This window comes from Phallusia mammillata, chromosome 7 (assembly GCF_965637545.1).
Source record: "Phallusia mammillata chromosome 7, kaPhaMamm4.hap1.1, whole genome shotgun sequence".
NCBI lineage: Eukaryota > Metazoa > Chordata > Ascidiacea > Phlebobranchia > Ascidiidae > Phallusia > Phallusia mammillata.
In genome coordinates this window covers 12,136,368-12,162,791 of record NC_137258.1, presented here as the reverse complement: position 1 = coordinate 12,162,791, position 26,424 = coordinate 12,136,368, and the positions used below count along the sequence as shown (strand labels likewise).

General features: G+C 36.9%; 3 protein-coding genes across 3 annotated transcripts; 2 read left to right on the top strand and 1 right to left on the bottom strand.

The window, feature by feature from the left end:
• Positions 1 to 159: 159 nt before the first annotated feature.
• On the top strand, positions 160 to 6,269 carry LOC145237389 (band 4.1-like protein 5). Its single transcript, XM_080100236.1, has 11 exons — positions 160 to 423; positions 732 to 833; positions 1,499 to 1,626; positions 2,070 to 2,167; positions 2,886 to 3,006; positions 3,090 to 3,177; positions 3,372 to 3,530; positions 3,777 to 3,931; positions 4,003 to 4,121; positions 4,355 to 4,454; positions 4,574 to 6,269. Exons 1-11 carry the CDS (start codon positions 238 to 240, stop codon positions 4,671 to 4,673), a joined length of 1,356 nt encoding a protein of 451 aa, XP_079956362.1. The 5' UTR covers positions 160 to 237; the 3' UTR covers positions 4,674 to 6,269.
• A 593-nt stretch (positions 6,270 to 6,862) lies between these two features.
• LOC145237390 (large ribosomal subunit protein uL3m-like) lies at positions 6,863 to 12,590 on the top strand. The gene is made up of 8 exons (XM_080100237.1): positions 6,863 to 7,209; positions 7,288 to 7,580; positions 7,734 to 7,825; positions 7,968 to 8,066; positions 8,141 to 8,301; positions 8,422 to 8,596; positions 8,683 to 8,824; positions 12,305 to 12,590. Exons 1-8 carry the CDS (start codon positions 7,109 to 7,111, stop codon positions 12,421 to 12,423), a joined length of 1,182 nt encoding a protein of 393 aa, XP_079956363.1. The 5' UTR covers positions 6,863 to 7,108; the 3' UTR covers positions 12,424 to 12,590.
• Positions 12,591 to 15,192: 2,602 nt separating this feature from the next.
• On the bottom strand, positions 15,193 to 25,712 carry LOC145237463 (inhibitor of nuclear factor kappa-B kinase subunit beta-like). The gene is made up of 16 exons (XM_080100331.1): positions 25,430 to 25,712; positions 25,143 to 25,277; positions 24,961 to 25,073; positions 24,702 to 24,840; positions 24,280 to 24,469; positions 23,672 to 23,847; positions 23,046 to 23,234; positions 22,774 to 22,887; positions 22,504 to 22,654; positions 22,295 to 22,405; positions 20,466 to 20,646; positions 19,573 to 19,676; positions 18,498 to 18,594; positions 17,990 to 18,137; positions 17,286 to 17,374; positions 15,193 to 16,934 (listed from the first exon to the last, which is right to left on the bottom strand). Exons 1-16 carry the CDS (start codon positions 25,595 to 25,597, stop codon positions 16,781 to 16,783), a joined length of 2,259 nt encoding a protein of 752 aa, XP_079956457.1. The 5' UTR covers positions 25,598 to 25,712; the 3' UTR covers positions 15,193 to 16,780.
• Between the last annotated feature and the right edge of the window lie 712 nt (positions 25,713 to 26,424).

Here is a 26,424-nt window from a genome sequence, read left to right as displayed (position 1 = left end):
CAACTGAAACGTTCAAAGACTCACAGTGAATAATAAAGACCGAGATGCATACAGGCTTGTGCCAATAACAGATGAATGCATTAAAAGATGTACATTTTGTGATGTCCCTACTTCATGTGCACACCTTAGTTTGTTAATCACTTTATTTTGTACCCTAGTTGCAAATAAATTTTCCTGGTAATAAGGCGTTGTGCTTGGCCATCCAAAGCCTAAATGATTGTTTAATTTTTTGCAACCATGCTGCGACTTTTGAGAAGAACATTTAGCAGGCGTGGAAGAAGGAGACCCAAGCAGCCTTCAAGTGGACGTGGCCAGTCTGAATCCGGCATTCACATTCCTTCTCCTGATGGAAAACGGGGAAAGTCAATTATAACTGCTAGAGTAGTTTTACTTGATGGGACAGATGTGTCTGTTGATGTTCCAGTAAGTTGCACGTCAAATGATATACATATGTTGTTAAAGATTCTATTTTTGGTAAGGTTCGTATGTCTTAAGTAAACAAGCAAAACAGCAGGTATATATACTATGATTTTTTGCATATTTTTCACTGTACCCAATAGTGGTATTCTTTTAGTATCGCACTATTTTAGAGCTCTCAAGTAAACAAATTAATACATATGACTTCCTAAGGAATGTGAAGTGTTTCCTGAATTGCCCAATTGATTATTTGTCTCGTAAACATGTAGTAGTTCAAGAATTTGGTTAAACTTTTTGTGATTTTTTTGTTTCAGAAAAAGGCTTTGGGTGGCCTGCTTTACCAGCAAGTAATTTCATACCATCTGGATTTAATAGAAGTTGATTACTTCGGTTTGCAGTACATGGATGCTAATCAAGTAGGGAAAACTGTTTTTTATGCATAGATTTCTGCAAATTTGTAATAAATTTAATTTTAAAACAAAAACATTTTATCATTGTTGTGTGTTTCACAAGTTAAGCATTTTATTTGAAGAACAACCATTTTAATGAACAGATGTCAATCCTGAAAGACATTTTTGCTTTAAAACCATATGTTTGTCAGCATTGATGGGTCATTGAATCAGTTATTATGGCTATTAAAAAGACTAAGTCATAGGTAGATAACAGTTTCTCATAACCTGTGCAGCTAATCAAGCAAAAGTTTAAAGGTTTAAACTTCAAAAGAACTGTGACATTTTTCAGGTCCACTTGTTTGACATCGGTATTTTACAATAATTTACCAACACATAATGAAATCAAACCAAAAAGCTAGCTAGTTAGTTGTTATAAAACTTTTGTCATACAGTTTTGATATAGACCATGTCTTGGGGGTAAAGGTATAAAATTAAATAGTTTGCTAGGTCCTTGAAAATTGCTCTTTATGGTGGTAACGAAATGTTATCCTGCAATTGTCTAGTAACCATTGTAATGGTTCATATTTTTTGAAAAAGTTTTTATTGATGACCTTTTTAACTAGAGTTTAGCACATTGTACATGTTAATAAAATGTCACATAAATAAACTTTAAAATTTGTTTTGTACAGGTTCCGCACTGGTTGGACAAAACTAAAAGAATTATAAGCCAAGTTAAGATTGGGCCTCCCTACACATTTCACTTTAGAGTAAAGTTTTATTCATCAGAGCCAAACCTTTTGCAAGAGGAGCTAACAAGGTAACTTACATTTAAGAGTCTGTTGTGGCTCACTTTCAGAACTGAAAAAATGATTCTATTTGCAAATACAAAGCCAACTGATTATACAGAGCACAAAACAGCTGATATTTATCTTTGCTTCAAAACAAAAGTCTAAATAGCTCTTTCAACCAATGAAGCTTCACTTAGCTTTTTTGTTTAATAAGCAAATTACAATATAAAGTGTGCTATGACAAGGCAATCACAATATGTTTGACCTCATGGTCTCACTTTGTTCTCAAACATAACATTAAAATTACAATTTTTAGTTTTAGATTAGAGCAAACAAAATACAAAAGCACTTTTTTCAACCCCTTTAAAACAAAGCAACACCGTTTGTTGGTCGCGTAATAGTAAAAGGATTATATATCAGGGCAATCAGCCATGCCATGTTGGTAAATACAATATTTTTTTGTTCCTTTTAGATATCAGTTTTTCCTGCAGCTTAAACAAGATATTTTGCAAGGAAAACTTACTTGTCCTTTTGATGTTTCTGTACAACTAGCAGGATATTCTCTACAATGTATGTATTTTATCATTACTGTACATGCTCTATATCAGGGGTGTCAAACTCAAACACCGTTGAGGGCCAAAAACAAACCATTAAATTCATTGTGGGCCGCACTATCGGAACATTTGTTACAGTGTAACATGACAACAAAAAACATTGCATGATTAGAAAGTAAAATGTTCATCCATGCCTTCAACTACATGAAAATTTTTTTGTATAAGTAACAAACAGATATACAGTGTAGCAGAATGAAAGAACCAACTGTGCTTTATTGCTTTGTGTGAAAACAATGGCATACAATGATGTCACAATCGCAATTGCTCATTAAAAAGATGGGTTATTTCGATCATCCTATTAAAACGTTGCATATACCACTAATAGAGAATGATTGTATCATGTGAACTCACTGGTCTGGCAGGGTATTCCGCCTGTGTAAAACACATAACTTCTAAAAGTTTCTTCGCGGGCCGCACAAAAACTCATGGAGGGCCGCATGCGGCCCGCGGGCCGCATGTTTGACACCCCTGCTCTATATAATAATCATAACTGTAGCTGTGTGTCTCATTTTTGTTGGGTGCTTGGGATTGAAATATTTACACAGTAAATCATTTGTACAAATGTTTGTTCAACCAACTTTATTACTTGAACTATGTAAGGAATTCTGACATGTGCTATGCTCAAACATTCTTGTAAGAAGTTATAGTTGCATAATGTTAATAATTTTTTCCAGCTGAACTTGGTGACTATGATCCAGATGTTCACAATCCTTATTTCATTTCCGAGTTTCGATTTGTCCCTAATCAATCTGAACAGTTTGAACTTGAGGCAATTGAAGCATACAAAGCTTGCAAGTAAGTGCCGTGCTTGTGTCACTGTATATTCATGTTTACTTCAAAAGTATAACATTCTTTAAATGTATAACATTCTTTTATAGGGGACAGACGCCAGCTGATGCAGAATTAAACTTTTTAAACATTGCTAAGTGGCGGGAGATGTATGGTGTTGATATGCATCAAGTGAAAGTAAGATATTGGGCAACCAGTCCTAAACTGTTAGTTTTTGATGTCACTGCATAACATAACCGTAGTGATATTAATCACATTTTCTTTCATCCAAGTTTTTAAAACTTGAGTAATACGTTTTTTTGTTTGCTGTGTGTTATAAAAAAATCCATTAGTGTGTTAAGTGTACTTTTATATTTTTCTTTGCTACATAGGGCAAAGACGGAAACAACTACAGCCTGGGTCTCACTCCAACAGGTGTACTTGTGTTTGAAGGCGATCAAAAAATTGGACTTTTCTTCTGGCCCAAAATTAAAAGATTAGACTTTAAAGGCAAAAGGCTCATGCTTGTTGTAACAGAAGATGATGATAGAGTAAGTAAAATTGCAATAAATTTACTTCACAGGCCTTTTTTAAAAAACAAATTAATTTGGACCATTGATCAACTCAAGCCCCCAGGCTTGCTCGACAAGGGTATCAGATAGTAGACAAAGAACATGTTTTGTCATTTAGTTTAATAATATTACTACCTTTTGTCAATTTTCATTGGTGTCAAATGTATATTGGAAATAGAAAATTCAAAATATTAATCACTAAAGCGGAGTTGTTTTCTTACTTAGGGTGTTGAGCAGGAACATACATTTGTTTTTCGTCTTGATCATCCAAAAGCCTGTAAACACTTATGGAAGTGCGCAGTTGAACATCATGCTTTCTTCCGCCTTAAATCTAATGTTAACCAAGGACAACGACAACAAATGCTTCGACTTGGTTCAAGGTCAGCTTGTTTACATTTAAGAATTCTGGAAGCATTGCATTTTTTAACACAATTTATTGGGTTTCAATCAGATTCCGACCTAGTGTGAGGACAGAATTTGAAATCACTAGAAATCAGCCTGCTCGCAAATCAATAAGCTTTGAAAGACGACCAAGCAAGAGATATTCAAGGCGGCCAACGTTTAGACGACGTAAGTCCACCAAGAATGAGTTGTATGCTTTACATGTGTGATACAACAAATTTCCATGTTCCCGCATTTGTCACTGTCCCTGATTATGTTTTATCTTGATGTTCAATGCTTGCTGTTAAGCCTCAGACTTACATATGACTGGGTTTAACTTTTCTGTTTATTGGTGGTTTTACTTCTGGTTTACTTTTTTCGACTCTAGCTTGAAACCATTTAATCATTTTGTGTCCATACAGCAATGACACAACGACCAGTCCCAACAGACAACCAGCCTTTCAGCAGATTCGTGCCACAACATGGACCTGCTGCCCCTCCATCTTTGCCTCCACATAACAGGTCTGTGTAAAAATATTTCTGTGTTGATGTTGTGAATCTCTACTCCCTTGTGTTTAGTCTGTGAGAATGTTTCAACTATTGTTCAGATATTTGTGGGAACATACTTATTATTTTTGCAGAACTCCTCCCAAACCTGCACCCCAGAACCACTACAACTCATCACAAAATGCGCAGTACAGTCGAGCGAGTGCAAGACAGGCTTATGGAATAGAGGTATAAAACAGCCAAGTTGCTAAGCAGTCGCCTACCGAACATGCCAATAAGTTTTTCACAATGAATTGTTGAACCAGAGTAATAGTACCACCTTATATATATCTGATCAAACAGTCATATTGAAACACATTGATTTTCTAAACCCTGGATGAAGTTTTACCGCAAATGCATTTTATTATTTTTGTATGTATTGTCATTCTACATTCATTGTGCTGGCAAAGTGCTTTGGCCTATTTTTTGTGTGTATAGTCTTAACTCTCATTGTGTGACCAAACATCAACTTGATTCTTGCTATGTTTGCTACATGAATTCATATGTACACGCATGTTTGGATTACCGTAATATAGTACTTGTATGAAGAGATATATGCAGCATCCGTCGCCAAGTGGCAACAAGCTGCTTTCATTGTGTACACAAGCCCTCGCATAACGCGTTTTATTGCAAACTAACACCCCAAGCGTATGATTATATCCCATCATTGTGATTGCAAGGCACCCGGTCAGCTCTGTGCGTCCCCCGGCAATGCACTTATACATCTGTTTGAAAAGCATTTGAAAGTGCTGTAAATTACGCGTGCGTCGAGACTGTGTCAATAAAAGCAGTATGCGTCGTCGCGACAGGGCAGGTTCGACTTTTTGTGCGCGTATCTTGCCTGACACGCACGTTGTCTCTTGGGATCTATTTTTCGCTCTTCTCGATTGCGTGCATTTGTATTGCGGAGTGACGAAAGTGTAAAAAGTGTTGCTTGTGTGTGTTTTTTTGCTAATGCGCTACTTTGCTCATTGAGGGCTGTAACAAAACATTCTGCTACGTCGTATGGGTTTGTGATGTAACAGCCGCTAGCGGGGCAACCATTTTAAGTTTGTATCTCTGAATCGGGCTGTGTGTGACTTTGCACCGTTTATTGCTTGTCGACAATCACTTAAGTATAGCGTATAACTTTTCATGCAGATTTTATTGAGCAGCACAACACTTATCACTTGGATACTAAATCAACTAAATAATTTGTGTGTTACAATGCACGTGTGGCGTTGTGTGCTGTTTTCTTCGTTCTTTTATTTCGTTTCTTTTGTTTTGAATTTGTACAAATGTTAGTGGTCGAGTTTGTAAGCTATGTACGCGTTTTATAACGGTGCTGGTAGAACCCATATTTGAGGTCAATCATATTTGTCACCACGTACGAAAATATTTTTTGATTTTGCAAATAGACGTTAGCACATTTCTACACGTGGTACTGGCTTACAAGTCGAATTCAGCTTTTATATTGAACTCTACAAAGTTACATATCAAATTGATAACTTTTATATGAATTATTGCTATTTATGAAATATTTGCTGAGTGCTTCATTAGATTTAAGAAAAAATCCCACCATTTTTTGTACGAGTGTGTGGATATATATACGGTACGCCTTTCAGCTTTTCAATATAAATCGTGTTTATCGCGTCACGGGAGTAGTAGAGCCATTACTGTTAATTCACTAATCGCAAATTTTATAATCCGACCTTATCTCTCATGGTGCTGAACATTGCGTGTGTAAATGTATTGCGTGTGACACATTGTTCTACTGCATATTCTCTGTTTTAACAAAGAAAGCTAAACGAAGGTGTGGATGATTTGTCAGGGTTTTGTTGATGCAGCATTGTACATTGTGTTAAGCTTCAAAAACATTACGTTCATGCTCAGTAGGCCTATTTCAACAGGTTAAGATAGTCTCTGGGCTACATTCGTTTAACTTCATTGCTGGGCAGCGAGGGCAATTACAAATCGATTGCGAAACCAGGAAAACCTAGGGTTAGTTTACAAGGATGCAGCGCCACTTTCTTGTTGCAAAAATACAGAAATAACTGTTACCCAGAACGCAAAGTTGATGTTTTATCTGGAATTGTTTTGCCCTGCATGAAATTAAGGCTCGTTTGGAACTTATCCAAACAGAATGGGAAAAAGCAACAACGTTTATTATTAATGGATGCAAAATATAAGAAAGCCCTCATGAATTTCAATCAAACCTCACAAAAGCAGTGTGCCGCTAACATGCGCATGCGGCGCTATATCTCAAGCTAGCTTTTAAATTTCATGAATACAAGTGAAAATGTGAAAAATACATGCTTCCCGGGAAAAAAAGTCCCATCTGCTACTTTTGTATTTTTGGAACAGAAAAAGTTGTTGCTTTATTCTTTATTGCGTTTTTTTTAAAGCTAGCGCTTACAAATAATTTAAACCAAACTATATGCTACTTTGATACGAAGTTACGAACCAATTTTATGCTTGTTTGCTCGACATATGTATTTTCAAGATTTAAATCACAAAAAAGTAATTCACAATTTCACATCTATGGAATACATTTGCTTCAATTGATCATGCTGCAAAAATATGCTTAAGTTTTAAGTGTAGTAGTCTTTCACGTAATGCTGCTTGATGTATGTTGATGTACCCCTGTCAAAATGCTAGCGTCAAGACAAAGATTGTTTACATCAACTACCAAATCGTCCTGCTGTTTTTGTGAAAGGGAATTTCATGGAAATAAGAAATATGCTGCCAAAAGGTCGGTGCACCAGTGTGTATTGATTTTAAGTGTTAAATCTGTCTTGGACAAAATGTTTTTTTCTCCGGCTGTTTATAGGCACAGAACACCTCGGCCAAAGAATGTCTTTACACCTGTTGAACCTGTTAATGCTGTAAAACGAGGCGAAAGATTTGCTGTTAGATATACTGACAAATATGGTGTAAGATCTGACAAATTTGTACCTGTACATAAACTACCTGCACCAAGATGGTCATGGGATTATGATTTGACTAAAGATAATGTAGACTTTTTAAGTGAAATTGCTAGAAATTATTCCGAAAATCTCCAAACAGAAGCAACAAATGCACCATTGAATGATGAACTATGGCCAGTTCATGACTGGCAAAAAGGTATATATATATAGGGAAGCAGAAATAAATGTGTTTTGTCGTCCCAATAACCTTAGTTTGTAGCTACACTGATTTATTGTTACCATTGTGGTGGTATGCAGTGAGTGCTTAGATTTTTTTTATTATAGTTAGCAAAACCAAAATATTGTTTAGATTCTAAGCGATGTGGTGCAGTTGGTATAAAGTTGGGAGTTCACCCAATTTGGTTTAAAGATGGAAGTTACTGCAATTCTACACTAATACAGGTCAAAAATATAGAGCGATATTTCAAAATAATATTTCTATCAATTACATGTTTCAATTTGTGCTTTAATAAAGGTTAATTTGGCTAGCATTGCGTTTTTGTGGCCTTTTTGTTCTTGTACTTATTTACTCCTTACTATCCAGATTCTTGACTGCAATGTTGTGAAATATTTTTCTAAAGAAGAGTACAACAATAAAACTGCTGCAGTTCTTGTGGGTGCAAAAAATGCAAGTCCATTTTATGTAAGTAATGAGTTTGAAGCTTCTGTATTTCAATTTGAAAGCACAAATGTCTGTAATTTTAAACATGATTTCAGAGAAACGAAAAATATGCACAGTTTTGTCGTGATGCTGGCATTCCGATGAAAGCAAAGTGTTTTCGCTTTCTTGTGACAGAAAATGCTGCCCTCAAACCTGGAACTCCAATAAATGCAATGCATTTTAGGGTTGGACAGTATGTTGACTGTTTGGCTAAAAGGTATTGCAAAATGTTGATCATAAAGATGGTGAACTTTCATAGTGTTTTATGATGTTCATTTGCTGACTACAATGTTACAATGCGAACCAGCATCAATTTACAGCATGTACTGTTTTTCAGCATTGGGTATGGCTTCCAAGGTGTTATGCAGCGCTGGAAAATGGCTGGAGGACACCCTCATGCCAAACTGTGGCACAGACGAATTGGTTCCCTTGGAGCTGGTGGAAAAGTCATTAAGGGCAAAAAAATGCCTGGCCAGCTCGGAGGCACATATGAAAATATCAGGGGTTTGAAGGTGTGTGTTGTGCAATACAACAATAATATTTGTGCCATAGTATTTAAAAAGGATTAAGGATTAGCTGTTCATTTTTGTTGTTGAAGGTTCTTCGCATCAACACAAAGTACAATGTGATCTATGTAAAAGGAAGGTTTGCAGGCCACATTAATCAGTTTGTGAAAATCTGTGACACTTCAGTGGGAAGATTACAGCCCAACACAGAAGAAGAGGCCAAAAGACTAATAGGTAATTATGGTTCACTCACCTTGCTAAGAGACACATATTTGGTTTTGTTGAAGTGCTTTTGGCATGAAGTAGTTAAAAGATTTTAATGAAACTTTGCTAGTGCATAAACCCAGTGGTTTCCTTGCTGTCCCAAAAGAGTAACATTTTTATCAGGGACAGTCACAATAAATACAAAGTTTCTGTATTATAGTGGTCTGGTACAACTGGAGACATCTTAGCTGAGTTGATAAACTGGGTAAACCAGCAGAAATAGTGGTTGACAGGGTTGCAAAATCAGATTAAGACTTCAGAAAACTTAAGACAGTGATTTGTTTTAAAGTTACTATTTTTGGTGTTTTAAGGACATTATTTCTGTTTTTTTTGCTATTAGAATAATTCGAGTGCAGACAGCACTATGTATTGTTTTCTTTTCTGGAGTTTGTCTGTTTTGCATGTTGCAGGCCACCAACTAAAAGTTTGGTTTCATATTAGTGTTATAATTGCCAGGGTATAGGGCCCATTATTTTGAGTAGTAGTTTTGTCAATTGCAGTCAGGGGATAATCATCAAACTGATGACAGCGAATCGTTACTAATTGCTGCTCTAAGTGGCTCTGATGATCACATTATTAAACATTGTCTGATTTTTTTACAAATTTTTAACGGGTTGTAGATTATGCCAATTTAAAATTAGACTGTTGTGTTTAACGCTGTAGTCCCATGCCTCCACCACTTACGCTATCCCTAAAATGGGTCAGGTTCGCAAACAATGACAGAGTTAGATAAAATTTGCACAGTTTGTAAAAACAAGTCATTATGGGTCCCCTTCCCTGAAGGGGACACATATTGATTTTGGATGAAATTTACACAGATGGTAGATATAGGTATGTAGATGTGCATCCCACTTTGTTTTTGTTGATAACCCCAGTATTTACCCGGGAGCCTTCGAATACTACAGGTGCGCTTGGTACCTCGCTTGGTAACCCTTTTTCGTGCAACGTAACTTAAAAATAGTGCAGGTAACTCTCTTTGGTGCGAAGAATAGGTACGACGTAAGTCGAAAATACTACAGCTGTCCTGTTTTTATGCGACAAATCGTAAATACTGCAGGTAACGTTAAAACACGCAAATAATGCTGGAAAAGTGTTACGATAGTCCCAACACACAACCAAAACCCTAAACTCTGAACCCTAAACCCTAACCCTAACCCCAACCCTAACCCAACCTTAAAAACAGTACATACAGCATTATTACGTTACGTCGCAGTAACTACGAGGTTACTTGTTTCAAAAAAGGTTACCTGCACTATTTACGGGCTTTGTTGAATTAAAACGAGTTACCTGTAGTTTACCAAGCGAAGTACCTAGCGGACCAAGCGCACCTAGCGCACCTGCAGTTTTCGAAGGCACCGTATTTACCCTGCTAGCCCCCTAAAATGGGTTGTTTTCTGCCTAAAGTTTGTCCGACTAATTTTTCCATCAAATGTTTAATGGACTTGGATGAAATTTACACAGATGGTAGATATAGTTCGTTTTGTTGATAACCCCAGTATTTACCCCACTAGCCACCTAGAATAGGTGAGTATGTAAACAATGTCAAAATTGGCTAAAATTTGGATAGCTTGTAGAGCAGGGGTGGGGAACCTGCGGCCCGCGGGCCGCATGCGGCCCGCTTGCATTTTGAAAGTGGCCCGCGTCACAATTTTGTTAAAGTACAGCATAAAAAAACAATAATAAAATGTTTATGTACAAACATTTACTTGAAAAGACTTCGACATTTCTATATTTGACGCCAAACTTATTAAAATTGCCACACATTCAACCACTTGCTGTATTTGTGACGTAACAGTCACTCGATTGTCTCTTCTTCCAGTAACAAATCATTTGCCATGCGGTGTTAGTTTCAAATGGAGCTAGGGTGTTCCAGAAAGAATGGACAGATTTTAGTCGAATTAAGTGATGAACCTGTAAGCCTTGTTTGTTGCAAACATGTAGCAGCAAAGAAAAAATCAAATCTGGAGCGATGAAATATAAAATCACTTGTATGCTTAGGGTATTATTACACGGAATTTGAAAGTAAAAAATATTTGGCCCGCCCGAAAATGTTGTGCAATTCATGCGGCCCGCAGTACTAAGTAGGTTCCCCACCCCTGTTGTAGAGTATGACATTTATAGGTGTTGATTGTTGTGTTCAACCCTTTAGCACCAACATTTACCCCACAAGCCCCCAAAGTGTAAAATGTATTTGTATGTTGCTGGGCACCACAAATGAAAAAATTCTGTGTCGCAATAGTCGTACAAGGGCAATCAGTTGTATGTTACTCGTTGGTGGGTTGCTTGGTTTTGCCCTATGGCAGTTAAGGGGTTGTTAAAGCCCTATGACGTCAGAAGCATTAACGGTTGTTGCTCAAAACATGTCTAGTGGTCGAAATTTTAAACATTGGCAGATTGGGCTAAAATTTTGCAGTACTATTGATTGAGTCATTTAGGTTTCATATTTTTAGTTTAGTGTCAAAACCACATAGTAACCCTACTAACCCCCTAAAATGGGTAAGTTTATAAAACAGTGTCGGAATTGGCTAAAATTTGGGTAGCATGTGGACTATGGTTACCTCTTGAAATGCACTATTTTTAACTTTACATGTGTGGGGACCCATGAGTTTCTGCCTGCAGAAACACCTAAGGTTATAAAAGATGATGGCTAATATGGGACCCAATACAAAGTAACCATAAGAAATATATTTATGTTTTAAAATAGGTTATAGTGTAAATGCAACAACAAAATGTGCTAAGCCACCCTTCTAGTTTTACGTGATTGTTGAGTTTTACTTTATAGCTCTACCATTTACCCCAGTATCCCCCCAAAATCGTTGTTTTCAGACAACGTCAAATGAAATTTATACCCTAAATTTCATGATTAAAAGCAGTTTATTGAGCGATGTGTATGACATCACAGTACCAAACTTTAATTTTTCAATTTCATCAATTGTATACTTGACGCATTTGCATGTGTTGGGAGTCTAGGAACCCATCGGTTTATGCTTGCAGAAACATCAATGTTGTAAAAGTTGTTTCCAAATATGGGACCCAGTGTAAAACAACATAGTGTATAACTGTATATATGTCTTTTCAAAAATAGGCAACAGTGTATACGAATCGCAATATGTGCTGGGCCACCATTCTAGTGTTTTTATTACTCTGTCAAAAAGTCTCCTCTAACCAGGGAAGTAAGAATGGCTTGAGTCATACTTATACCTTCAGCAACCCTCTTCTGAGCCTGTGTAGCTCAGTTGGTAGAGCGCGAGTCCCGGAAAGACACCTCTTGTGGGTTAGAATCCCACCACAGGCTAGATTTTTCTACCCTGTGTCTTGTAATGTGGTACTGTTTGGGAGACCGACTGATTTGGTATGACGCCTTTAAAAGGCCTGGCATACTATGATTCATCCTAACGAGGTCAGAAGCCAAAATACACTGTTTTACCGTTTCATTTTTTTTCTTTATAGGTCCATTTCCGCGCTATATACCAATCGATTCAAATGAAGAATTACCTGAGGAAATTTATCACGATTCTGTACATCGAATGAATGATCCATCTATAATTTTGCCAAGTACAGAAAAATGACGCAATTGTAAGAAGCACAAACATGTATGTACTGCACCGAGGAATTGTTGCATTTGTTGGTGAAATGCATTGAGAGTATGCAAAAGCATTTCCTGTGCTAATCCAAAAGTTTCTGTATTTTGAGTTCGTCGGTTTTAAACTGTCTCAATAAACTTACATCTGCTGTACTTTTAGTTGGGGTAAAAAAATACACCCACGTTACGTTAAACAGTACAAAACGCAATTGAGTAGAGGGCTAACGACAAACCAATAATAAGCGCGCTATAGCTACTCGGTTTTGTTGTAGGCCGAACTAAAGGTTTTCTAGAAAACAAATATGTAAACCTTAACAGCATTTAGTCCCAGGTTAACACTTCTGTTGGTGAAGTCATTTAAATGGAATAGGAACAAAACGTATTCTTATGAAGGTATTGATTTCAGATGTTTAAAAAATCTTATGAAAGCTATGTAATAAGGGTGAGTCGCCGGACCGACATTGTGCGTCTGGCGCTTGGTTTATTTCGAGTTGGTGTAAAAATTGATTTTCTTGACAATCCTGGTGACGATTCTCGTGTAGGGGTCGCTGTGTTCAGTTCTACACAAAACAAAAAGCATTGCTCATTTTTCTACGTTGAATTACTTGCAAGTGCAAGTACCACCAGTACAAGAACAATGTATTTGTTTAATTTAATTTGTAAAGTGTGTATGTACCTTTTTGTTTTTTCTTGATAATGTTCCTTTTTTCGTCTGCACTTCTATGGAAGATGTAATCAGGATAAAGTTTGTTGACGCACAACAGCAGTGGAAAATAATGATCTTTGGGCAGATTGCGTGCAGTGCGATGTGATCGGTCATGCTGGATACAAAATATTCCAAATGATACATCGTTACAACTTAGAATTTTGAATTAAAGCAAAACAAAATAAATCACGCACTTGGTACAACGATCAGCATATGTGGGATTTATGCAAAATTTTGAATTGGGTGAATCTGATTCAAAGTAATAACATATATTGGGATAAATTCCGTAATGTATAGGTTTAGTTACAGGCCGGCCTCGGCACAGGAAAGCGAGAAACCGTGCAACCTTTATTTTGTAGGAATACTTTTGCAAGAAGAAATTTAATGTTAAGTGGGTATAACTTATGCTTTAAAATACATTCAAAAGATTGGGAAGCAGTTCTGGTTTAGGATAACCCAGACTAGCCTAATGTTTTGTTTTTTTGAGTCACGGAACACATGCAATAAAACAATTTTGCGGAACTCCAAACTAAGTTTTGTAATATAACACAAAAAACTCACTCAACCACTGAAGTAATTGTAGTTAGGCAACAACCGGCCCACGCAAATACATTACTATTGTCACACAACGAGCCTTACCAAACAACAATGTATGAAGGTAATTGCGACTGTACATTTCTGGTGATAGTTGGCAATTACTAGGATAAAAAAACTATTTAAGCCCATTGTGTTAAACCAGTGATTTTCGACCGATGTTCCATATGGAACTGTAGTCAAACTAATGAGTTTCTAGTATTTCGCGGAACACCAGTCAAAATCCACTGATCTAGCCTATGTGCAGTAGTGACTTAAAAATACGAGCATAGTTTTTTAACACAGCCTACTTTGCCTAATCTCTCCCGCAGCACACGCAGTTTTTCCTCGGTGGAGCTGCTGCTTGGCGAAGCATTTTCGCGTTTCTCCACCAGAATGTATGTGACGTGTGGAACCAACAAACAAAGACCTCGTAATTCCGGATTTGCCTTGCTGATACCAATCAGCAAACCTAAAAATCCAATCCACCCAATTGCAGGTTTGTAGGCCTAAATATTTTTTAAGAATATAATACGTACCAGTTTCATCCGTTAAATCGATGTCTTGACTCAAACCAACTTTGCATTTTTCTTTGATTTCCTTGAGAAGGTTAATCATCATGCAATCCGGATTAAAAATTTGATTTTGGTCGTTGCCGAATCGTACAGTAATAAACATTGTATAGTTCTGACAAAATTTAGTCCAAAGCATGAAACGCTTACTGCTACACTGGATACAGAAGAGGCAGAACTGTGTTGATAACACCAGGGCACAGACAATGGGCAGAAATCGAAGATATGGTGTATGTTGTTACAGTTCTTATTCGACATCAACTTGATCTCTTCAGAGATGTGCCTCGCTGAGTGTACAAAATCGGTGTGTTTTTATTACGTTCACTGATATGGCCAAAATATTACTGTCGGATAAAACAGTAGGCTACGCTATCTGACGTTTAATGTGTTAACGCACGAACCTAACATGATTTTTTTTTGTATTCAATTTAAACAATAGGAAGAAACATGTTTGCACGGAAAATTTTTAGGATAAACAAACTGAATCCCACAAGAGGCGAAATAAACTGTTTTCCAACTACTATCGACAGAGAAGCTTCGTATCTAATCTGAAAGTATAGACTTAGGACATTTGTATCCCTAGTGAATTACAAACAACACAAACTTGTGTTTTTAAGTACTCCTGGCGTTTTGAAAGAAATTACTTGCTTAAAACAAAAATAAATTGACTAACGCACCCTTAGATGCTAAACTAAAATGTTTTTTAAATAAGTTGTAATGTGTAAAAGAAGTTTGAAGTGTCCTATAATCGTAAATCTACAAGTTGCTCATCGAAATTCTGCGAGGAACTGAAGGCACTTGACTATATAAGCACCTTTGCTTCACTAAGTTTGTATTCAACCATAAGGAATGTTTTGGAAAAAAATGAATTTTCATTATTTGAACATTTACACAATAAAGAGCGTAGATTGGACTAATTTTATTTTCACCGGCACAATTTCTTTTCCGGAGAAGATTCTAAATTTGTTGGCAGTGAGTTGAAAAAAACGCACCACTCTTGAAAAAATAAAGCTGTAATTATAAGCGACGGGAGACACGATAAAATGAAAGATGAAGAGAAAGAGGCAACATTTCACTTTGCATAACACTCAGTTTGTACTGTTTCCGAAATATATGCAACTTTAATGTACTTGGTACACAAAATATTTTTTAGCAGTTTTTCTTACAAGTTCTGTTCCCCAAAATAAACTTTGAAAAAGCTTTTCATAGTAGTAGCAAAACCAACCGCACAAGAAGCAAACCGTAATATTTACACTACTTTTTATAAAACGTCACTTCCTAAAGTACAAGAACTACATACATACAATAAATACAGTTTAAAGTATGCTGTTTTTCTGTCAATGCTTTTTTCAGGATGACACCCTATTATTGGATCCAAAATTGTTGCGAAGTTTTTATATGGCAAGTGTAGCACATTGACCTATCGGAATTCATGGGCGCCGTAAATCAAATCATTTGTCCTCGCCCTTGTACGGTGCAGTAGTTGCTTTGCACCGAATCGATTCGAGTATCACCACGCCTTTAAAGAATTTAAGGGATTGGCCACAAACTGATAAGCATAAATAAAATACAAAACATCACTACCCAACGATAAAACTTGCTAAAAGCGGCAAATATTAAGCAGTGCACATAGTAATAAAAACATTGCTGCACAAGTTTCATGTGATGAAAAAAATCGTTCTGATTGAATGCACAAATAAGTTTTTGACACGTTTTTTTTCCACATTGATGAAATCTGTTTGAAATTAAACATGATGTGATAAAGAGTTTTAGTCCAAAAACAAGTGCAGTAGGTACATTTTACAGTAAAACTACGTAGCGTTCAACTAAACCAGCGGTTCTCAAACTGGTGTCCGCCACGCGATTTCAGAGGGACCGCGAGGAGTTTAAAAGTATATCTACAATCTTATGTAATATCAGATCTTGCGAGTGTATAAGCAAAAATTGGTAAGTTCATTCTGCATGTTGTTGTGGGAATACTTTCGAAGGGAAAAAACTAACTTTAGTTGGTCACACGACAGTTTAATTTTGCCCAGGTATTTTCAGTTTTATAAATATATTTAGCTTGAAGCGCGAGCGAAGGGGCCGTTATGACAAAAAGTTTGAGAACCGCTGAACTACACCCAATTTGCACATATGAATGCGACTATCTTACGTCTGGATTGTGGTGATGTTTAAAATCATAGCTGGTTTCAGTCGACTTAGTCATTTGTTTTGCTGCGTTTGGACGAATGACATTGGCATCTCATGCTGTTTATTACATAAAAAAGGAGAAAAAAACGAGGTCAGAATGTTTGCCAACGGTAAGTTTAGTGCTGATTTGTAATAATGCAGTTTTACTACGGTTGTTCACGTCACTTGCATCTTTCATTGCACAACGTTGTCAACAGAGTGAAGTACTCGGAGGCACATCGACAATTTCCTGATATCGTCTCATCCCCGCACGACCTTGAGCATCCTCGTTCATCCCGAATCGGGCGTTTCGCTTCACATCACTTTGTGACGTCACCAGCCGCATCTTCGTGATTGACAGTTGCGGGTTGGGTACTTTCCCCCCCTTCGTCGTTGTGTTTGCCACCAAAATTCCAGTCAAGCGAGGCGATGTCGTTTATTCCTTCGTGCAGCTCGCTGATAAACGAATCGAATCTGAAACGTAAAATAATATGCTGCTGATTTACAAGTGTCTTTCGCTACGTTTAAAACAGTGGTTCGCAACCTGCGGTAGTCTGGAGCTGCGAAGGTGGTAGCTTACTGCTATACCTAATTCAATCAGATTATGAAATGCAGCTTAACTGACCCAACTAAATAGCCCAGCCTTTTACAACAGGGTTTCAGTGGACAAAATGTCCTCAGGTGGTTCGCGATCAGGAATTCAGTGCAAACATACTGTTTAATGCCCATTTGATTGCGATCCAATAAGGTATTTCGTATTGTAAGAATCATTTTTTTTGCTTTGTAAATTTCTTTCAATTAAAGTTTTCGAAACATTTTACTCACGTGCTAATGTGTTGCTGGTTCATCTGTGTGTCTTCAACACCATCGTTACTGAATTGACTCAAGCAGTTTTGCAAATCCAAAATGTCCCTCTGTGCAAAATAACAACAACGTCACAAAACCTTGTAGACATGGACCCAAATACATTAGATTTTATACTAATCTTCAAAAAACACAACAACATTTAAAAAGGTAAACCCAACCCTATAGGTAACAGCGAAGGCCGTTTTACAAAGTTGGTAAATTAGTCGACTGAAGATGTTTTTTCTGTAAATTTAAATCAGGTAAATTCCACCCAAAGCATCCCGACACGCTCCAGAGGGCTGATTATCGAGGTGCGATTTAGAAAAACAACAAAAACTATGGCATTCCCGATGTAACCTCTATTAGCTGGTAAAATTTTCCACAATTTATTTAACTCAATCAGAGTCAATTGTGTAGCTAATTATCAGGGAACACGATTACGCAACCATTTTTTTTAAGATAAAACAAACTTTTAGGGATAATGACAAGGACCGAAGTTTCGGTTATGTGTTGTGTAATAACACGAGACCCTCAAGGGGTGTCTATCAACCGGACACAAAGACTTCCCGCAAGTTTCTGTTTATAACACGATTTGGCCAAAGAAGCAATCAAACAGTTTTTTACCATAACAAACAAACTTACGGCAAAATTAAATACATCAAAACATGGACAAAGCTTCTCACCCTCATGTATGCGATCAGACTCCACAATCTGACTTGTTTGTCTCTCTGCACCCTGTGTAGTTCGTTGTTGCGATGGGCCAACATGTGTTTGACGTTGTACAAGCCAGGAATCAAATGGCCCAGCCGCTCATGGATTTTAAGCACGGCGCTGCGCAAAAAGGCAGCACAATAGGTTATGAAATATTAAACGCTACATGTTAATCAGTGTACCAGAGATGGAAAGCAGAGATTGTAGAACAATTCCCATGAACATGATACTACGTTGCCACACTACTGTGTTTCGAAAGAACGTTTGGCAATTTTTGTTCGCAATTTGGCGCGGTGACGACTTTTTTACTTTACATTGAAAAATTTTTAATTTACTAAATTTAGAAACAGTAAGCAAAAAGCACTGAATAACTACAAATTTCAGTTTCTCGCAAAACGTTTACACGTACATCTTAGAATGTATTAAAACTAATTGGAAGATTGGATCTTTTTTAATGTTTTACAGCTTTAGGTAACTTACCTTATTCTTTTTGAGATGTCGGCATTAATTATTTTCAGATGTTTTATTGAAGCATACACGAACTTCATGATGTGCTCTTGAAGAAGAGTCACCATTTCTGAAATTGTATTTTGAATAGGTAAGACATGGCTTTTAAGAATGTTACTTCCAACAAACTGGAGTGCCGGTGGATGGCTACACTAGCCAATACGGCCGATCTCTCGTCATCATCAGCTGCACTGGCCTTGTAGGTCGAAACAGTGTGCACTGTCTGCAGCTTATTTTGATTCATTATAATGGTATACTTACATCGGAACTTTTTTATGTGCATTTGCACTCAAACTAAAACATGCGAGGCAGTAAAAATATTGTGTCCTGTTGGTTGCGAGTTTTAAGCCCACTGCCCCAAGTTATGCCGTTTAGCAGTTAAATGTCAACCACACAAAAGTAACGTCAAAATTCCGATTTTATCTTTGCAATGACCCCAGATTTCGAGTCCTTCATGCAAATTTGAAGTGAGTCACGGCGCTAACCACACAAATATCACCGCCCCTTTACATCACTGATAAAATTAGACAAATGTACAAATTCAAGTTAAAGATAGATCGGTGTCTTATGTCGTGAGAAGAGGAACCAGGTCTGCGTTGGGTCCTTAACAACAAAGACCCCTAAACGTGGCCGAGATTACCTAACTTAGAACGCGGAACATTTGAATTCGTACACTAGTTTGTTCAGCCAAAATAACCAGAGTTTCTTTCAGCCAAAAACATTTGCTTGAGAATAACGGTTCCGGGGACTGTACCTCGGGTTATTAACAAGTGGAAATTTGCACATGTGCCAAACTGTGTCAACATTTGGAACAAACACCGGCTAAAGGATGTCCGTCTTTGCGCAAACAACACCGAGATTTCACGACGTTTTTTCCGACTCCTGGCTGAGCTTTGTACTATCGAGCTTTGGGTCAACATAGAAGGTTCGTACATCACTGCATATTACACGTTGTTGTATAATAAGTAATACAGTCGGTTGCTGTGTAATTTGCCGGGAGACGTCTAAATCAATACTAAAGAAGGCTATCTTGTTGAAAAAAAAGTACCGTTGCCGGTGATGGAATGAGTATCAGTTGGTCGACGTTCGTGGTCACTTGCTTCTCGCAATCGTTTGCGAAGCACCTCGTGTTTCTGATAAGCGTCTTTTAACCTGGATACAAATTACACTTGTCATAATATGAAAAAGCCTTAAGGATGGCAAAACAGCTCAGACTGGACATAAAAGTTTTTTCGACACACACGGTCAGTTTTTTACGATCGATGCTGGAAACGGAACAAGCATCCACACAATCGATAATGATTCTAGTGTGAATAGCTATTTCGGGGCGCAACTAAAAGTGAGTTTCTTTCGTTGTGATTCGGCCGAAACCGAATCTTTTACGAACACAAATTTATGCGTAAAACGTGTCTTTTCTGCTGATGGAGGTATCACACAACCTTTCAAACTAAGCCATAACTAAAATAGCGTCAACTATAATGATTTTAACACTTTGCCGTTTTTCCCGCTCCAGTCAAAAAGTCAGTAATGCATTTTCACCATTAAAAAAAATGTAGAAGCACAAAAGAGAAGCTTGTACAAAAAGGGGTTATGGTTCCGCATTGTAAGTTGAAGGTGGATTTTTGGCCTTGAAATCTGCGTTCTTTTGAGTGCATTGCAAGTTTGAACAATGACTGATTCTAACAGTCAACTGAGTAACCTAAAACTTTTAAATGCGATAAGCCGAACAAGGAGTTTTTCAGTTCCAGCAGGATGAAACAATTATACGAATATTTGCAATTCTTTGTGGTTATAAACAATTTTTAGTTGAATTAAAAAGGTAAATTCGGCGAAATTCAATTTAAAGCCAAATTCCATTCTAAACCACCTTAACAGAATCTGTGAAAACTTGTTTCATTTCAGTTTTTATAATTGGTTCATAAAGAAGCAATTAATTCTGACCTTTCCGTCAAGTTGTTTCTGGTTTGTTTGAAGAATTCTGTCCAATGATCTTTGTGTCCCAAGTTGAGTTCGTCATAACTTTGATGGATAAAGTTTTCAGCTTCCCTCTTAACTGTTTCGGTCCATGAGGCAACTTGATCCCGGTCATTGACCAATTGCGTGTAGATCTCATCCATGTTTACTGAAACAATGTGAAAAGGTTAATTAGTGTACACACATAATATTTACCTCAGTGCAGTAACTGTTACAAACTGGTCAAACAACTGCTAAAACAAATATCCAAAAAATGCTGCATTCAAGCAACTGTTACTTGTGTCTTGACTAGCACATTAAAAATGTTACTTAAAGGCTGGAGCAGTGGTTCTCAAACTCGGTTTTCGGGGCCGCATGCGGCTCCCTACTACTTATTCTGCAGCTCGCACCAGACCTCAGAAAATCACCAAACATTGCTATTTTAGCTTTCAAAGTAATAATCTTTAGTGATTTTCTCAACGTTTCATTTTTTGCGGCTCCCTACACACTTAAATACCATTTGGCCCCGACAATAAAAAAATTGAGAACCACTAGGCTGGAGCATTGGTGCCTGTTTGCAATTACCCCCGGATAGAATCCATATATATTTCTGACAAGCACAGCCAAGATTACGTGTGAATTTTTAAACTGAAATACTAGGTCAATATTTTCTTGCTTACATAAAGATATCCAAAAACTCAAAAAAGTTTACATTGTACTAACCAACAATATCTAACTCCTGAATCGTGTTCTTTAACTAGAAGGGTGGCTTAGCACATATTGCCCTTGCATATACACTATAACCTAGTTTAAAACATAAATATATTTCCTATGCTTATTTTGTATTGGGTCCCATATTAGCCATCGCCTTTTATAACTTTAGTCGTTTCTGCAGGCAAAAACTCATGGGTCCCCACACATGCAAAGTTGAAAATAATGCAATTCAAGAGATAACTATGAGAAAGTCGGGTGTTGTAAGGAAAAACACAGTGATCGGCACTGGGCTTAAATAATAATACTATGTAGAATACAAACTATAAAATTAGATTCACCCCAGATATTGTTTGAAGTATGTCCTTTGAAGTATTGGGTTCGACACACAAACTAAAAACTATATAAAAACCACAATGACTCAATCAATAGTACTGCGAAATTTCAGCCCAATCCGCCAATGTTTAAAGTTTCGACCACTAGAGGTGTTTTGAGCAACAACCGTTAAAGTTTCTGACATCATAGGGCTGTTAACACGCCCCTAACTGCCATGGCGCAAAAACGACCACCAAGTAACCCACCAACGAGCACCATACAACTGGTTACCCTTGTAACACTATTGCTCCAAAGAAATCTTTCGTTTGTGGTGCCCAGTAACATACAAATACATTTTACACTTTAGGGGCTTGTGGGGTAAATGTTAGGACTACAGGGTTGAACACAACAATCGACACCTATAAATGGCATACTATACAAGCTATCCAAATTTCAGCCCATTCTGACACTGTTTAAAAACTCACCCATTTTAGGGGGCTAGCGTGGTAAACACTGGGGTTATCAACAAAAACAAAGTGGGATGCACATCTACATAACTATATCTACCATCTGTGTAAATTTCAGCCAAATCCATCAAACATTTGATGGAAAAGCGAGTCGGACTTTTCCCTTCAGGGAAGGGGACCCATAATAATAATAGCTGTTTATAAAATTTCAGTTTTAGGGGTGAACTACTGGGTCAACCGGGGAAAAACTTTGGGTGGACAAACCAGCAATGAAAAAAAAAACTCAAATATATAATATAATATAGCTGGCATTGGTAAACTAACTTGTGCCTTGTGGGTCTTCATCAGCATCTTTGCAAGCTTCAATGTCATTATGTACTCCAACTTCATACATGCGCACCATTCCCATGAAGTACAAATACCTGGTCCTCAGGTCTGTAAATACCATTGACTTAACATGATATGTTCCATGGAGTCGTTAACCAACACCATTTCGACACCGATCAATATTAACATCCTTGCAAAAAGATTACCTCCTAGAGAAGTATGGAAGTTTACACGGTATCGGTCCATGCTCTGGTACACAGCTGCACAGGCTTCCATACTTTGGATTGAAGTGTTACAGATTTCTGAGATGAAGTTGGTTGCCAGACTTGTTACCCTTTTCATGTGTTTTGGATTGAACTGAACAATTTTTTTTCAGGATTAAAATCTTGTTTTGTGATGGAATGAATCTCATCACCCTTTAACCATTGCTTGCTTAACTAAATAACTTTATCCAACAAAAATTATGCTGTACTGACCGGGGATTTTCCCAGAAAACTTGAAACTTCATCTGGAAGTTTTACATCCCAGTTGATCAACTGTGCTTGATGTTGATGTGAGAATAAAAAGAGAAAATGCTTGCCTTGCTGCTTCTAAAAAGTCACAAAAATATTTTTTAAATTTAAGAAAAATATTTGTTGCAAATATTTTTCTTCTTGGGATGTTTTTGTGGCTACTATGTCAACATTGAATTATTTGTAGGCAAGCACTAATTTAGCTTAGAGGTGCTCTGTGGTAAAAAAAAACTTACTGTCTCAAATTGCTGAAGAACTTTCTCAGTTGGATTAGGAATTTCCCCATTTTTGAAGAGTAGAATTTGGTCAGGTGGTTGAATGTTTGTATGTTGTGCAATGTTGGTTTTAAGCAATGTGATACTTGTTTCTTCATCAGCTTCAATTGTGATGACTTCTTGTGTTTGAGTATTAAATACTTCAATCACCTAAGGTAGCAGCAACATTTCAACAATTGTGAGTGACGTGAATATTGCAGGCAGCAAAAACTAAATGTCAACTAAAATCAGCAATATTGCAGGCAGCAAAACACTAAATGTCAATTTACTTGTTATATCCAATTGGTAATGGATTCACATGCCAACATCTATATTTGTAACAGTGGCTTGATTTTAATAACAATCGGAAAGCACACTTTTTCATGCATGGTTTTTAACACTATTAATTTAACAAAATAGAAACAAGAAATGTAAAAAATAGTTTGAACTACGTCAAAAAGTACTTGAATAAAAAGTTACAAAACCCTTCGGACTACCATGAAAAATCACCTGTCAGAGGTTGCCCGTGTAATATTGTACTTAAATATTCCACAGTTAAAACATAAAAAATGCTTTCTTTCCAAAAAAAGAAAAACTTTTTCACATACTGTATCATTTAAAATTGCTGTTAGTTCTGAAAACCAATCATCAACTTCATTTATTTTTCCTCTTCTGGTCGGATCCATCAGCACCATGCACTGTAGCCAAACCCGAATTTTCTCAGCAAGAATGGGATTTAAGTGGTGAGGTTGAGGAATCTCAGAAGAAAACTGTGGATCAGATCCTGCAAATGCAACAGGTAGCAAAATTTTAAAACATCTTGCTCAAAGTTAAATCATCATTTTACTACATGTTCCAACATGTTCAACACCAACATCAAACTTTTGGAGTTTTATTTAGCTTCAAATGTACAAAACAACATAAATTAAAATTGCCTTGTGTTCAAGCAATAAAATAGTTGCCTGTGCTGAAAAATTGCACTAACCTAACTGAGTTCACTATATCTTCACAAACTTCAACACAACAGTTTAACTCAAACAGGTCTACATAAATAATTTAGGTGGCACATGTGTTTTATCAGATTTAACGATTTATTGCACAGTCAATCATTAATATCCCTAAATTCAAGTACAAACTGCACAACCAGCCAAGGCACTGATAAACTGCACTAACAATCTATATGAATAAAAACCAGTTTTGGAATATGAAACCTTACCCTCATTGTCAACTGTGCAAATGTGGAAGTCCTTTTTCTTTTCCCGGAGAATAGTTAGGAAGCGCATAGCATCCAGCATTGGGTAAAAGGGCCTTCTTCCTGTGATGCATTCAAATGCAACCAAACCAAAACTCCAAAAGTCAACAGTAGCAGTATATCGCAAAGGTTGTACTCCAACAAACTCTGGAGCCTGCACATGTATAAAGCTAAATATATAGGATTTCTTTGGATAAAATGAGAACTTGTGGCGTTTTATTTTCAGCTTAGGTTAAAATGTATTTGGTTCTAGTTGTACACCTAAACAGTTGTTACTGTCAAATTTCACATTTTTATGGCTTATTTAGGATAAATAAATTGGGTTTTAAAATTGTCATAGTTGAAATATTACAAGAATAATGCTGAAGTTTTTATCAATTACTTACAAGGTAATGAGGTGTGCCCACAAAACTCTGAGCACATGTTTGATCACTCAGGTCCTTGGCATAACCAAGATCAATAATCTTGTATGCCAATGTACCATTTTCCTTTGACTTCAGTACTATGTTTTCTGGTTTAATGTCTCTAAAATAAAAATAAAATGCTTTCAGATTGATGAACAAATTTTTGGGTTTTACAAGTGAAAATATAAGTTGAATGGTATTTTTCAAGTTTTGTAAGGAAATCATAAACCGACATACACACCTGTGAACAATTTTCTTATCATGTAAGTAGTTGATGGCTGAGCCAATGTTCCCAAGCATAGCTCGAATTTGTGGCTCAGATAGACCACAGCAATTCTGAGATTGACTAAGCAACTGTCAATATAAAATAGTTAGTAAAGTAGCATTCTCCCAATATTATGCTTGTCATACACAAATGCCTACCCTTCGAAGATCTCCATTTTCACAGTATTCCATACCAAGGGCAACATTGGGTGCTACAAATGCACTTTCGATTTCAGATGGTATTTGTCGAAACTGCACAAGGCCAGGATGGTCCAAGTTTCGCATGATAGCTACCTACAAATACATGCAATTCTGTAAGCCCTACCTTCCAACTGCAAAGTGTTTGTGTGCAATGCATTTATATACATATTTATTTTCATACTACCTTGCATTTACATAAATCTATAATTGATTGGCAACAATTCTTTTTAGAAAACAGATTATACCTCTTGTCTCCATCTTTGCAAATGCTTTGCTTTTAGCTGCCTGCACACCTTGATTGCAATTTTTTCATGTGAATTTACATTTTCCCACAAAGATACTTGACCAAAGCCGCCACTTCCCAGATCTTCTTGTTTGTACCATGTCCCATACTGGCCTGTTGCCTTGGCCATCAGATTTTTCTAACAAGTGTTTATTGCCAGTAGGTAACAATTCCATGCAGGCCCCATAAAATTCGAACAACACTGCATTCAAATCTACGATGAAACAGAACCTTTTTATAAAATATTAAGGGCAGGTAAAATCTCTTGTTAGCTTTGTAATAAACCAAATTATAAAACAAGCAACATGTTTACTCAACAAGTAATAACAAACATCCAAGCCAAAAATGTTATGCTTATTTCATTGCTACGTAACAACCAAACAAATACAAAAGCCTAACAACCATCCTTTTCAGGAAGACCCCTAAGTTAATGTATGTTGAACAAAGGGTTCCTCAATTTCTTGGCTGTTTTGTTTCTCTAGAAACGTGAAGAAAAAAATTCATATCTCAAGAATCTTGAGGATCTCAAAATAATTCTTTGAGCACATTTTTAACAAAAAAGCATAAAAAATTAGGGCTGTACATTTCATGTTGTACACAATGAGTACTAGGGTTCCTCTATTTCTTGACTTTTTCGTTTCTCACGAAACGAGAAATTAAAAATCCATTTCTCGAGAATCTCGAGAGTCTCGAAATTTTTATTTAAGCCGATTTTCTAACAAAACAAACATAAAAATGTCCGATTATACGTTTTTTCGCTACTAGTAGCGATCAAAAGTAGTGATTCGCTAGCAAACCAGCAAAAAACGAAGCGACTGTTATAGATCTTACGCAACCAGGCGTGACTACGGCCTGGGAAAGGTGAAAGTTTAGCGGCAACGCACGCTAAAACTGTTTCGGAAAGTTTTTCAGGATAAGAAAGTTATGTGCCCAGTCCGCTCTAGAAGCAAGTTGAAA

What these genes read in the sequence shown, in the direction of transcription:
- LOC145237390 (XM_080100237.1), top strand. Translation starts at nt 7,109, where the DNA reads ATGCTAGCGTCAAGACAAAGATTGTTTACATCAACTACCAAATCGTCC. An exon ending in AAGAAATATGCTGCCAAAAG is followed by an intron (nt 7,210 to 7,287) that starts GTCGGTGCACCA and finishes GGCTGTTTATAG; the next exon opens with GCACAGAACACCTCGGCCAA. An exon ending in GCAATTCTACACTAATACAG is followed by an intron (nt 7,826 to 7,967) that starts GTCAAAAATATA and finishes CTTACTATCCAG; the next exon opens with ATTCTTGACTGCAATGTTGT.
- LOC145237389 (XM_080100236.1), top strand. Translation starts at nt 238, where the DNA reads ATGCTGCGACTTTTGAGAAGAACATTTAGCAGGCGTGGAAGAAGGAGA. An exon ending in ATGTGTCTGTTGATGTTCCA is followed by an intron (nt 424 to 731) that starts GTAAGTTGCACG and finishes TTTTTGTTTCAG; the next exon opens with AAAAAGGCTTTGGGTGGCCT. An exon ending in GCGGCCAACGTTTAGACGAC is followed by an intron (nt 4,122 to 4,354) that starts GTAAGTCCACCA and finishes GTGTCCATACAG; the next exon opens with CAATGACACAACGACCAGTC.
- LOC145237463 (XM_080100331.1), bottom strand. Translation starts at nt 25,597, where the DNA reads ATGGCCAAGGCAACAGGCCAGTATGGGACATGGTACAAACAAGAAGAT. An exon ending in TTGCACAGTTGACAATGAGG is followed by an intron (nt 23,848 to 24,279) that starts GTAAGGTTTCAT and finishes TTGCATTTGCAG; the next exon opens with GATCTGATCCACAGTTTTCT. An exon ending in CAGCAATTTTAAATGATACA is followed by an intron (nt 23,235 to 23,671) that starts GTATGTGAAAAA and finishes CTGCTACCTTAG; the next exon opens with GTGATTGAAGTATTTAATAC.